General features: G+C 40.8%; 1 protein-coding gene across 2 annotated transcripts; it reads right to left on the bottom strand.

Moving 5' to 3' along the window:
* Positions 1-1,118: 1,118 nt before the first annotated feature.
* Positions 1,119-14,186, bottom strand: LOC133530638 (beta-1,3-galactosyltransferase 5-like). 2 transcript variants are annotated; one of them, XM_061868649.1, is made up of 3 exons: positions 13,287-14,186; positions 7,952-8,184; positions 1,119-1,256 (listed from the first exon to the last, which is right to left on the bottom strand). In XM_061868649.1, exons 1-3 carry the CDS (start codon positions 14,026-14,028, stop codon positions 1,218-1,220), a joined length of 1,014 nt encoding a protein of 337 aa, XP_061724633.1. In that variant the 5' UTR covers positions 14,029-14,186; the 3' UTR covers positions 1,119-1,217. The 2 variants fall into 2 exon arrangements, with proteins under 2 accessions (XP_061724633.1, XP_061724632.1); XM_061868648.1 differs by lacking the exon at positions 1,119-1,256 and having other exon boundaries at positions 2,730-8,184; positions 13,287-14,184.
* Between the last annotated feature and the right edge of the window lie 104 nt (positions 14,187-14,290).

Below are 14,290 nucleotides of genomic sequence, written 5' to 3'. Positions count from 1 at the left end.
GCTGGCGCTGGCGCGAGGCTGCGCCCTTGGCTGGCGCGTGGCGGCGCCCCAGGCGCCCGCGGCTCGGCCCCGGCCGCGGCGGCCCCCGCGCGCGCCGTGCTGGCGGACGCGCACCGCGTCCACCCGCGCCGGTCCCGCCCCGCGGGACTCCAAGCACCGGCTACCGTCGGCCGACACCTCATCGGCCTCGCACATCTTAATCGCCTTATCTAAACTTAATTCCTCGACTCGCAACAGGCGGTCGCGCACGATTCCATTTTTTATGCCGCAAACTATACGATCACGAATAAGCGAATCTTCCAAAGACACGACATATTGGCCGATCGTTTCTCCTTGTTCCTGACTCCTTGTAAAAAAATTATATCTAGCTAATGTTAGATTTGACTTCACTCGGAAGTACTCATCAAATTTTTTAAGTACCGCGTTGACATCTTCTCGGTCAGATTCGCTTTCGAATGAGAGTGTTTGATAAACATCAAAGCCGTCCGGCCCTATCAAATTGATGAGTAAACTGGACTGCACAGCTGATTCTTCCTTATGCACCCCAGATGCTTTTAGGAACAAAACAAACTGCGTTTTCCATTTCCGCCATGCGTCAGCCCGGCTGACGGGGCTGCCATCCAAACTGAGCTCCGACGGCGGTCTCGCGTGTTCCATGTTAACTTTACGTATGATCACTATACAAAACACTGAATACCTAACTTTGTTGCACTTTTAGGCACCAAACGCGAACGTAAACTCGATTTAACGTAATTTAAAACACCACCGCTGCCACCATGTTGTGTATGAAAACGACGGTTGGATGAAAACTGATTTTATTTTATAGTTCTAGGGGGGGGAGGGGGTCACGACAGATCACGTTGGGGGAGTGGGGAGTGTAAGAAATCCTCATGTGTATTTTTCTATAGTGAGCGAAACTAAGAAAAATATCTACCACATACTTTTTCTCGGTTATATTAAATATAAATCGTCACTTGGCCCTAGGAGGGGGGGGGGGGGGGGTCGCCAAGAACCTCACCAAATAAACCTCGCGTGATTTATGCACATCAAGCCCTTATCACAGTGACAATAGTATGAGGTCCCTAGCGACTTTCATACTAGAGAGAGAGAGAGAGAGAGAGAGAGAGAGAGATTATTTATTTGTGAAAACACAGGTACAATGATCGATCTTACATAGGTTTCGTAGCCTCACCATGCACTGCCAACGTTTCGTAGTCTCACCATGCACTGCCAACGTTTCGTAGTCTCACCATGCACTGTACAAGGTACGAAATGGTAATGAAGTTAAATTCTTTGGCTGTATGTGTAAAGCGACCTAAATTGTATTGTGAAACTACATGGGTTAATTTCGGATGATTCTCATATTTAGTATAGGAAAAGAATTTTTCCATTTCCAATATGGAAACTTTATTTCTTGTGTTTCTTGAAATTTCTGTAACTTGCACATTTGTAGTCAGGATTCGTACTTTGCCTACTTATGAGTTATGGCTCCTCTACACGATGGCCTAGCGTAGGCCAGTCCAAGGCATTTATGCGTTAGAGGGAGCAAGTGATATTGCTATCTCATTCCACCGCATAGCTGCGTCCCTTGGACTGGCCTACGCTGGGCCATCGTGCAGAGGAGCCCTTATGTTTATTCCATAGGGCGTGGTACTAGTTTTTTTTGGAACGAAGTTCCTTATCGGACGGCACGGACTTGGCGGATAGGCCCTAGACGAAACAAAGTATAAGATTTTTCTGCCACGAAAACCCGTCACAACCCTTTCTTAACTTCGCTTCGTTCCAACAGAGTGAGAGAAAGTTTCTTAACTTCCACGTCCATGACACTCACGCATTTTTTAATAGGTTGCAACCAAGCATACGGCCCGCCTGATGGTAAGCAGTCACTGTAGCCTATGGACGCCTGCAATTCCAGGTATTACATGCGCATTGCCTACTCTTTAACCTTTTGACCGCCAAAGACGTCATATCACGCGCGCGGCTACAGCCCAATATCCTTCATGCGTACCGACAAAGTTCACGATTACGCGCCGCGTACTATCGTACGCGTGGCGTTCAAAAGGTTAAAAACCTGTACACTACTTTTTTGAAGAACTCCTTTGTAGTCCCTCGAAAAAACGTCGGCAGGGAGCTTATTCCACAGCCGGAGCGTCCGCGGGAGGAAACTCCTCTAAAGATCTGCACCTTATGAATGTTGAGTTTATCACTACTCTCAAGATTTTTTTCTTGATTAGACTGAAATCCGCTCTGCTTGTGAATGAACTATCAGATAACCAAACCTTCTAACCTACCCAAAAAACCAGAGTTGCGTCATTTATTATTGTGACCTGTATAAACATACTTATACATAATTCGGTCAAAGTCAATAACAATTACAAAACAAATCGACTTATCTTTAGTTCATAATAATTCTATTGGAACATAATATCTTAAATATATAACATAATTATTATGGTAGGTTTTGATACCAAATTAATTTTTATGGGTACAGTGAGCATTACAATGGGCCAATTTTTTTGTGTGAGCTGAGCGCGTCGCACACAGTATAGTTATTTGTGCAATAAGAGAGGAAAGTTGGTTTTTCATGCGAGTGTTGATTTTGAGTCCTGAGTAAGCGAAAGTCTCAAAAACACGAGATGTAAAATAACTTTGCTCTTTGTCGCTGTGACACATACAACTTTTCACCTCAGTAGTGAGAAAATATTAGTTTAAAAAAATTCAACATCAAGTAAAGTTAACCACATTTATTTACATTCATGAATGAAAGGCATCATCATTATGACGAAAGCATGTCTCACTCCCTGGAGTGAGGAAAGTCGCACTTTTGTCACTCTCCGGAGTGACGAAAGTAGGCTTGTTCGAGCTGCTGTGGTGAAAAAGTCGTTGCTAATGATTTTTTTAAATAAAGGATAAATATGTACAATCGGAGTTTCTCTACAGCGTGTACAACAATGAAGAATTATTATACGAATAATAATATTCGCCGCAATCAGGTAAGCTTAGGTGGCTCAGCTCAGAGTTCGAGGTGATACAATACAATACAATACAAATACACTTTATTGCACACCTCAATACAGAAACAGTACAAATAATACAACACATAAAGAAGAGGTAAACAACAGGCGGTCTTATCGCTAAAAAGCGATCTCTTCCAGACAACCTTTTCAACCTTTTCTTTTCTTTTTTTTTTTTTCGTATCTCCAATTTTTTTTTAAGATTGCAGAAAAAGCGACTTTTTATGAAATTTCGGCCATGTACAGTCAAGTGTAAAAATATAGGTGTACTTACACGTCTTACTCAAAAATATGTCCCATAGCATCTTATTCCAGTGTAATAAGAGCCTGGTACCATATTTATGAGACGATTCTCCTGATACATATTTTTGCAGCTGACTGTACGATATGGTAGTAATATGACAGCCATTCAATTTCTCGAATCAAATTTAGGCCCAGTACCCCTAGTGTAAATTTTATCGACATCATAACGTGACGAACGCGTTTGCGTTAAGTCTCATTTTGTATAGGATTTTGAGTTTCCAAAACGTCCCGCTTGGCGCGCTCTTTCTAAATCCAATACAAAATGAGACTAAACGCAAACGCGTACGTCACGTTTCAAAATCGAATTTAGTTACACTAGGGGTACTGGGCTATAACCGCGAAAATCGAAGTTCGTCAATTGCGGCCATTTTTCTCTGTCACTCTAATTACGTCTTAGTAAGAGTAAAAGAGAAAGATCCCCGCAATTTGCGAGTTTCGGTTTTCGCGGTAGGCCGCCAGGTGCAATAGAATAAGTGTATTCCCACATTTGTCTCCGATGGGCATAGTTGTGAATTAGGAATAAAATAATAATAATAATAATAATTAGCCGGCCGGCCAGAGTGGAGTCGTTAGAGCTATAAGCTCCAGGGGTGGAAGTGAAAAATTGCATAAGACGCGAGTTGGCACAGTGGCTGCTCGCAGCCACTGGGTAGAAAGCGGCGTACACCTCTCGACACCCCTGAGCCGCTCACACCGGTGTTGCCCTTGAGCCATCCTAGATGTCGCTTTTTGTGGGGGCCCACCTTGTGGGGGCGAGTCACCGTCTGCCGGAAATAAAATTGAATACCGTTTTATTAGGCAGGCGTCCGGTTTTTTATCCCATAGCCCAGTATTTAGTCCATCGCTTTCACCCAATAGCCCAGTTCATTTTAGATTCCATCAACTCCCAAATAGTCCTTACACCCTGGCGGGTGCTGCCTCTGCGTGCGTCCCATGACACGGGCAAGGGCAACATCCGCTAGGTGTACCCCTTACATTTCATTAAAGTGTCAAAAGGGCCTCTACGTGTTGGCTTCGGCTCCGCGCACGCCTCCCAAAGGTCCGGAACACCATTGTTCCGTGATGGGAAAGACATAATAATAATAGGGATGTCACGAATATTCGCATCATTTTAAACATTCGCATTCGCATCAAATGAAGCGAATATTTTGCGAATGCGAATGTGCGCAAGTTGTGTCCTGTCTCGTCAACTCGCGTATGGACAGTGGGTCCAAACTGTTTTCAAGTAATGCATTTTGACTAGTAGGCAGCATTTCTCAACGCATTATAACATCCCATTCTAAGGTTACATATATTTTATGTATTTTTTTCTAAGTAGGAATGATCCGGTATAGGTTATGTTGTTCGTGAGATACGTATATAGAAGCATCTGTATTTAAGGAAATTTAAGTTTTTTGTTCATGCCATGTATGTTTTCTGTGTTATAATAAATCCGAATGATACACTAAATATTCCCTAACATTCGTATTCGTATTCGCATCCTGGACTTTTGGATTCGCATTCGTATTCGCCAATGTGAAAATGGGACATTCGTGACATCCCTGATGTGAATGATTCGTTCCCATCATGTGCGGCGCGGCCAAATGGGAATACACCTTTCTGTAGGATCGCTATGCAAAGATCAATATTGCCCTTAATTTAAGTGAATATAATGATTCTTAATTAATAATATTACGACATATGAATAGATATAGGACATCCTTACACAAATTGACTAAGCCCCACAGTAAGCTAAATAAGGCTTGTGTTGTGGGTCAGACAATAACATAAATGATTCATATACAAATTAAATATCTACATAGACAACACCCATGGCTCAGCAACAAATATCTGTGCTCATCACTCAAATAAATGCAGCAATAAGTTTTTGGCAAAAAAAATATTTTTGGTACAAGCTTTTATTCTAAAAACCCCAAACACAATTAGGTTGCGTTGTTTTATCACAGAGTTCCTATGTCCACCTCTTGTCTCCATCATCTGATCAGCTCGATGGTACCATAATATTGCATTGACACCCGAAACCGGGAAGTGGATCAAATTTAACTTGCAAGATTTGATTACAAACAGACAATGGTCAGGTGAAAGTAAATAAAAGCTTGTAAAAAAACACTATGTACTCTATGTACCTATCTACGTTAAGAAAGTTTTAACCAGTCGTAAAAATGAGTTTATATTCTTAACTTGGAATGATTACAAAAAGACATTTAAAATAGTAAAATTAGGGTAAATCGTCAATTACCGGCCACTTCAGTAACTGACCACCTTATACTGAAAATGAATTCTATTTGCCTATAAACAGAATTCTTTTTAGTATAATATGTCGTGTTATTGAAAGGTGGCCAATTATTAGACACCTTCACTGAGAAAAAAAAAACATTCAAAACAATTGAAATTGCATTAACGTTTAATGCTTTAAACAAACAATTCCATATGAGCTTATAGAACAAAACAGTAAATTTTACTGTTCCGAAAAGACAATAAATTTCACTGTTTTGAGTAGCTAAAATGTGAAAAAAAGTGTGTGTGTGAAGAAGTGACTGTTCGTTTATTTTTATCGTTTTTTCAATAATTAGAAATGTTTTAACGTTACTGTTTTGTATTATATAAAACAATTCATCACAGGCCTTTGCGTCTATTGCACACGATTTAAGCATTGCTGTTTAGACAACGGGTTTGGTGACTGTGGAGGCCGATGCGTGAGCGGCACGACCTCCCACATTTTTGGCAGAGAAAGCTCATGCCACCTGAGGTTCCAGTCCCGATTTGCTTTCTGCGACACCTTCTGCTATCTAACGTAGTAAGCCAGGCTTGGTCGCATAGCTTTCTCCCCTCCACAACACGCTTGCGCCATCCATCACGGTCCTCAGCTAAAGTTTCCCAGGCATGGTGGTCGATTTCAAATGCTGACATGTCTCGCTTAACACAGTCTTTAAAGCGCAGCATCGGTCTTCCAACGTTCCTTTTAGCATACGCAACTGCACCAAGCAACAAGCAACAAACAATTAATCCTAATGAAAATTACTTTAATGTGTCCATAAAAAATAATAATTGTGTTATACTAAAAATGATAATTTTAATAGGTGAATACAATTCATTTTTAGTATAAAGTGGTCAGTTATTAAAGAGTGGCCAGTAATTGACAATTTCCCCTACTTACTATTAAACGCAACATTCAAGCAATTATTCTGATGTTATGTACTTATTATTATTTTATTTTAAGGACCAGCATTTGATGCAGCCATTTTTAGTGAATTTATAGTCTGGCAAACCAATATTTGTCAGTAGAAAAAGGTGTAAAATTCAAAATTTTGTATTGAAGATTGACTCTTCGCGCCTACATTTTAAACTTTTTCTACTGAGTAAACTGGTTTGCCAGAGTTATGATTTTCTTCTTCTTGCTATAGTTATACATTCTACACAAGAAACCACAGTCAGCTGCACAAGTTACTAAGCCGGCAAGCTGTTCAAAATGAACTGAGTAAAGCTTTATTGAAGAAAAAAAAATCGGACAACTGCGAGTCGGACTCGCCCACCGAGGGTTCCGTACTTTTTAATATTTGTTGTTATAGCGGCAACAGAAACACATCATCTGTGAAAATTTCAACTGTCTAGCTATCACGGTTCATGAGATACAGCCTGGTGACAGACAGACGGACGGACAGCGGAGTCTTAGTAATAGGGTCCCGTTTTACCCTTTGGGTATGGAACCCTAAAGAGTACTGTACAGATACAGGTCATTTTGTACATCTTGCCCACATACCTCGTTATTACAAAATTAAGCATTTTTGTCCCTTTCTAACAAACACAAATGTTGATAACACAGATAAAGACGAATGATTATCAAGGGCTTGACAGTTGTTTATGAATAACGCCTTTTAGAGGTAATACCAGCTGAGCCCTTTCTCAACATTGAGAACTTTAGTTAAATATCTCCGTCGCGCTGTCGGGGGCGATTCCTAGAATTAGTGTGATAAAGACAACTGCAGCTAAGGCGAAAAATCCTGCGTAAAAATCTCAGAAATCGAGGTTTCGTTCTCGATATTTTCCTCCAAAACTTAACCAATCATAAAGGAATGAGAAATAAATTATCTGTGTCTGGAGGCCTACCGCGAAAACCGAAATTCGCCAATTGCGGGGATTTTTCTCTTTTACTCTCTCTAAGACGTCATTAGAGTGACAGAGAAAAATGACCGCAATTGACGAACTTCGATTTTCGCGGTAGGCCCCCAGATTGTTTTGATATTTGCGTTTATTGTTGCCGATTTTGTATGCTAAGCGTCTGTTTACGGCGCTTTTGTTTGGCCGTTTTTAGCGCTGTTTGAAATAACCTAGTTCTTATAAAAAACTTGGCTCGAAAACATATTTTACGGCTCGTCTGCTCGTTTGCCGACTATATTAAAAATAAAAACCAAAACATATAGACACAGGTAATGGTAATATTGATCTCATATAAAAAAAATCATCTAGGGCCAAAATCCAGAGAGGAAAATGTCGAGAATGTTTGTATGGAATAATGAACACTAACATTTCCTCTTAACTTCTATAACTGACTGTACTATATGGCCGTTGAAATGGTGGCTGAACCCTTGAACTTATTCCGGAATAGCCTTCCAGATCTGTGAGATCTTACTAACACTAATATCCGGTGGCCCGAACAAGAACTTCCCAGCATAATCAGCTCCGAGTGATGTCAGCATCGTGGCCCGGTTCCTAGACAGCACCAGGCTGGCCAGCGGTGTACGGGCCACACCTATCTGCTGGGCCACCACGCCGGTGACGTGGACATCGTCTATCCAGAAGTAAGGGGTAGATTGGGCTGTCTTTAACAGTCGAGGCACCACATCTTGGGAGTAGAGGATGGCCCATCCTAAAAGCATTTGAACATAAAGAATTTCTCTTTACTATATGGTATATGTGACAAATAAGCATATTTTATTAGTTCCATGTTTTTTCTATTATAAAATTGAATACACCAAAAAAAATGTATGCTTATTTTATTAGTCACTAACATGATATAAGAAAAAGAATAATACTGAAATATATTTGATTTATACAGTGTGTCCTAGCCATTGGACAAAGCCGAAATGTACATATGCATTAGGGTATTTAGAACCATTGTACAAAGTATCATAACAACTGGTGTAGCGGTTAGGTTATTAATTACCATTTTTTACTTTGGAGCAGCCTGTATGTGTTAGTAGTTCCTAAGGTAATTAATATCCTCAAGGAATAGCATGGAACCTTCTTCAACCTTTTTCATTATGATTGTTATTTATGACACTAGTAAGCTTCTGACTTTTGAAAAATGTCATCATTATCAAATATTTCGAACAAATTGTCAAAAACACTGCCAAAGATTAACACAGTGTGTTTCTTTTTGTTGTTGATTACTGCAATTTTTTTATCTTTTTGTTATGTTGCACATTGACAAGTGTTGTTTCTTGTTTAAAAAATAAACAGATTGTCTATGCTGTCATGGCGTTGTTTCAATTACTACATTGGCGATTCGAGGAAATTTAATTAGTTGTTATTAGCGAAATGGCGTTAAATACGAATTTCTTGCTGCCCGGGGCTTTCGATCAAAAAAAGGACGATTGGAAAGTGTATAAAGAACAAATGTTATTTGCGCTACAAGCACTGGGCGTGGAAAATAACCTAGAAAGTGCCCGCGCCATTTTCCTTTCACAATGTGGAAAAGATACTTTTGCATTTTTAAGTTCATTAGTGGCGCCGAAAAAACTCGTGGAAGTGAACTTTGATGATATCTTGGCCGTATTAGACAAGTTTTTCGCGCCCGAGAAAAGCGAAATACTCGAAGCCGGGAAATTCCATCTACGATGTCAAGAGAAAAGTGAAAAAATGCAATCCTTTATTTCGGCCATTAAAGCGATAGCAGTGCATTGTAACTTCAGTGATTTAGAAAGACAATTGCGTGACAGACTGGTGTTGGGAGTTAGAGATGTGCGTTTGCGGCGAGAATTACTGAAAACGGACAATTTAACGTTCGCAAAAGCCGTAAGCCGAAGTGTTCAATATGAGCAAACTGTGAGCGACCTTTACCCGCAAACAAGTACCTCAACACCTCTGGAGACCAAACCAACAACGAGCACAAGTATATCTGAACCGATGGACACCAACCTAGTTAACGTCGGCTCGCAAAAGCGCGAGACTGCCTGTCGTCACTGCGGGGCGAATCATAACCCTAGAGGCTGTAAATTTGCTAGGGCAAACTGTAACTACTGCAAGAAGGTGGGCCATACGGTTGCCGTATGTTGGAATCGTAATAAGAAGAAAATTAACCTGGTTGAAGTTGAAGAACTGGACGACAGCAAGGAGGACTTCGCCTACATGAATGAAATCCTGCAAGTACATGTCAAGTCAAGTGCTGAGCAAGCTAGTAGCAAGATCTTCACTATAATCAAGTTGCATGATAAAGAAGTTCAGTTTGAAGTGGACTCGGGGGCTGCACGTACTGTTATCTCATATGAAACATGGAGAAATCTGCAGTTCAAGATTAAATTGGAGGATGCTAACATAAACCTTATCACCTGGGGTCGGCATCCAATTAAGCTGAAGGGATTAGCTAAAGTTAAAGTTGGATACAAAGGGCTTGAACATGAATTAACAATAATTGTTGCTGAAGACAGGGGACCTAATATTTTGGGAAGAAATTGGTTTGCGCCATTGGGCATACAAGTTGAAGGACTCTGTTGGACAAGTCAAGTACCAGAAGAACTGCAGTTGAAATACCCTAAAGTATTTAGTGATCAACTGGGTTGTTATACGGGGCCGCCTGCAAAACTAATTCTGAAGAATGAAGGTCAACCAAAGTTTCTGAAATGTCGACCTATCCCTTATGCTCTTAGAGAAGAGGTGAAAACTGAACTGAAGCGACTTGAGGCAATTGGAGTGTTGACTCCTGTGAGATATTCTGATTGGGCTACACCACTCCGCATTGTAAGGAAGGAAGATGGAACCTTGAGAATATGTGGCGATTACCGTTCTACAGTTAATATCTCAATAAACTGTGATGTTTATCCACTGCCAACATCAACGGAAGCATTCCAATTACTGGCTGGAGGTAAAATATTTTCAAAACTGGATCTGAAGCAAGCTTATACACAAATGTTAGTAGATACGGAATCAGCTGAAATTTTGACATGGAATACCCCATTAGGACTGATGAAGGTAAACCGATTACCTTTTGGGGTCAGTTCAGCACCAGGCATATTTCAACGAGTGATGTCAAGTCAATTTGCAGACATGGATGGTGTCGCTGTTCTATTAGATGACATTGTGGTGACAGGTACTGATGAGACTGAACATGCTGCAAGGCTAGCTAAGGTACTTCAGCGTATTCAAGAGCTGGGATTCACCATAAACATTAACAAGTGTCAATTCTCGGTACCATCAGTGACCTTCCTCGGCTATGTTCTTGATGCAAATGGCATACACCCTTGCCCAAGAAAGATTAAGGAAATCCAAGAAAGACCAAGCCCTTCAGATCTGAAACAGCTCCGTGCATTCTTAGGCCTAATCAATTTCTATGAAAGGTTCTACAGAGCTAAGTCTGACATCTTAGAGCCTCTACATCAGCTTTTGAAGAAAAATAGGACTTGGAAGTGGGGAACGCTAGAGGAAGACGCGTTTAAGAAGGCTAAACAGCTGTTAACCTCTGACTTGACACTAGTGCAATTTGACAAGAATAAAGAGGTAATTCTCACTTGCGATGCCTCGGAATATGGCGTGGGAGCTGTAATAAGTCATGTTTTTGAAGATGGCCAAGAGAAACCGATTGCAATGGCTTCACGAACTATGCAGCTGCATGAAAGGAATTACAGCCAACTGGATAAGGAGGCCCTGGCTATTATTTATGCACTAAGGAAGTTCCGAGAGTACCTGGTGGGAGTCAAATTTACCATAGTTACAGACCATAAGCCGCTAATTGGGCTCTTGAACCCAAGAAAGCCAATTCCAGACCAGATCTCTCCACGTTTGCTACGCTGGTCACTGATTTTAGCTAGTTACAATTATGACATTTTGTATAAGCCAGGCCAGGTAATTCAGAATGCTGATGGATTAAGCAGATGGTGCAGTCCAGAACCTGTGCAGGAGGAAGCTCCTTTGCCAGAAGTGTTACTGCTAGAACAAACACCAGAAGGGTGGACAGTTTCTGTAGGCGATATTGCCTGTGAAACTAAGAAGGATGAGGTGTTAAAAAAAGTTGTGTTTTTTGCTTTACATGGGTGGCCATCAGAGAGCAATGACCGCATGTTGCTACCCTATATACAAAGGAAAGATGCAATTTCAGTCAGCAAAGATTGCTTATTGTTTTCAAATAGGGTCATAATACCAGAGAAATTGCAGGGTCAAGTATTAAAGATTATACATGCACCGCATGCTGGCATGGTACAATCGAAAGCCTATGCACGAGCGTACGTTTACTGGCCAGGTATGGATGCAGATATCACTGAAATTGTTGAGCAATGTGAACGCTGTCAGTTGACTCGCAACAATCCTCCGGCAACACTGAGAGAATGGCCTATGTCGGAGAAAGCATGGCAACGCCTGCACATTGATTTTGCGGGCCCATTCATGAATAAGACCTTCTTGATACTGGTGGATGCATACTCGAAATGGCCAGAAATAGAAGTAATGTCTAGTATGTCAAGCACACAAGTGATACAGTCGCTTAGGAGGATTTTTGCGGAACAAGGATTGCCCGATTTACTCGTATCAGACAATGGAACTGCTTTCGTCTCTGATGAATTTGAAACTTTTTTGAAGAGGAATTCTATACAACATATAACTTCACCACCTTATCATCCAAACTCGAATGGACAGGCCGAACGCACGGTGCAGACAATTAAGAACAAAATCAAGCGTCAGAGTGATATACCATGGCCGGAAAGAATTGCAAAACTCCTGTATCATATAAGAACAACTCCCAGTACAGTGACAGGGAAGACTCCAGCAGAACTCCTAAACAACAGGAAATTTCGAACTGCATTATCAACATTGCATCCTGAGTCCACTCAAAGCAAAAAGATTGTTCAAGTATCAAGTAAGGCCTTGAGAGAATTTTCGATTGACCAAAAAGTATACATAAGAAAATATAATAGTAATTTGGAGAAGTGGATGAAAGGAATGGTGGTGAAACGGAGTAGTGAAACAATCTATGAGGTAAAAACTGAAGATGGGGTGGTACATCAACGTCATGTTGATCAGATCAGAGCAAGGAAAGATAACAGCGTGGACCAGGATTCTGAGACTGGAGTCCCACCGGAGCCCATGAGCGATACACCAGAGAGATGGGTCAGAGATCTGTCACAGGAGTGTGATCCGCCTATTGTGATACCACCTGAAAGTGAATGGAGGGATATAATTGGATTCTGATTTTGTTACATGTGTAATGTTAGAATTTATTTCTGTTGTTGTGTCCACTCACAGAGAGTACTGTTGAGTAGTTAATTATATTCGAGAGATTTAAGTCTGATTAATGTTGTGTCAGTTTTAGTGGAAAGGTGTTATGTTGCACATTGACAAGTGTTGTTTCTTGTTTAAAAAATAAACAGATTGTCTATGCTGTCATGGCGTTGTTTCAATTACTACACTTTTGTTATAATTAAAAAAATATTAATGTCAGAGCAATCCTGATAAATAGCCCTACGTGGGATTTCGAGGTTTGTCCAATGGCTAAGGTCACCCTGTATATTGGTATTTGCCCATTTGTGTTGCATCCTTTATATGACAATTACTTGTTAAACACTACACAAATCCACACCACCACACAGAACCTCCCTTAGGCCTCCCATATCCAGTTGGCCCCTGCTACTTATGTCATCAGCCCAGTGTGCCAATGGCCGTCTACATTTTCTTTTCCGATCAGGACCTTAACCACCTAATTAATTCCTCTTATTACAACAATAATGATCTCTACTTTAATCTTATGTTAAAATATTAACAAACCTGCACAGTATGTTGGATAGTAGTGTGGCTTATACTCGGCTGGTGACACTCTCCACTTAGACCGATGTGACCTTTGCACCAAAGCATGCTCCAACACCTGACAAGTAATCAGTCCCTTTGCTCCCCACGGTGACAGCTCCCGAGCCAGAAACTGCCTCAACGCATGAGAGTTCACCACAACATCATCATCCGTCTTTAATATATACTTCGCCATTGGACAATGATGCGACACCCATTTCAAACCCATCACATGCTTGTAAGTCATGTTACGGTAAGCATCCGTAAAGCTACCTTGCACAATATCACCAAATATGGCCGATTCATTCTGAATCTTTTGAGACAAAGTCGCATTTTCTGATTCGCCCATCAAAAAAACAACTTTGGTTGAATCTACAGAACGCCCCCAAGTATTTCGAATAACCATCCTGTTGTCATAATTACTCGGATTTGAAGATATTATTATAACCAGTAGCAACCCAGCGGCGTAGTTCTGACAAGGTTGGGGATTAACTTTGAAAGTGAAGTTTTTCAAATCAATAAGTTGATCGTAAACATCTACGATCGGGATTGGTTCTGTAGTATTATACGGGCCTAGTAAAGCAAATTGCGGGTTCTGAATGCGTATTTCTACAGGCGTGGAGTTGTTATAGAAGTCGTATATCAGCAGAGCGCTGACGACGAGAATCGCAAGTTTGTGTAGGAACATCATTTCGCATTTTTCACCGTTTTGCCTTTCGAACATAGTATTTAAGCCCTCGATGTTAACAAGAGATTAAAACAAAACACGCCACACTCAATCACGGTTGTAACATTTTGACTAATTTACAGTTAAAAGCTAAGAACTAACAAATTTATTACTTTTATTAATTTTATTGCTTTTATTAGGCAAATGACACCAACATCATATTGACCGATTGACGGCAAGTTGACAGATATGTGACAGGAGCTATGTCACAGATAAGGTATTTGTGGTGCGTTCTCTGTATTGAGCACGTTCAAAAAAA

The sequence above is a fragment of the Cydia pomonella genome, chromosome 23 (assembly GCF_033807575.1).
Source record: "Cydia pomonella isolate Wapato2018A chromosome 23, ilCydPomo1, whole genome shotgun sequence".
In the NCBI taxonomy this organism is placed as follows: domain Eukaryota; kingdom Metazoa; phylum Arthropoda; class Insecta; order Lepidoptera; family Tortricidae; genus Cydia; species Cydia pomonella.
This window is presented reverse-complemented; position numbering and strand designations above follow the sequence as displayed.

Excerpts from the sequence above, each read along its gene's own strand:
- LOC133530638 (XM_061868648.1), bottom strand. The coding sequence starts at position 14,028 with ATGTTCGAAAGGCAAAACGGTGAAAAATGCGAAATGATGTTCCTACAC. Across the intron at positions 8,185-13,286 it reads CTATCCAACATACTGTGCAG|GATGGGCCATCCTCTACTCC; the intron begins GTTTGTTAATAT and ends AAATGCTTTTAG.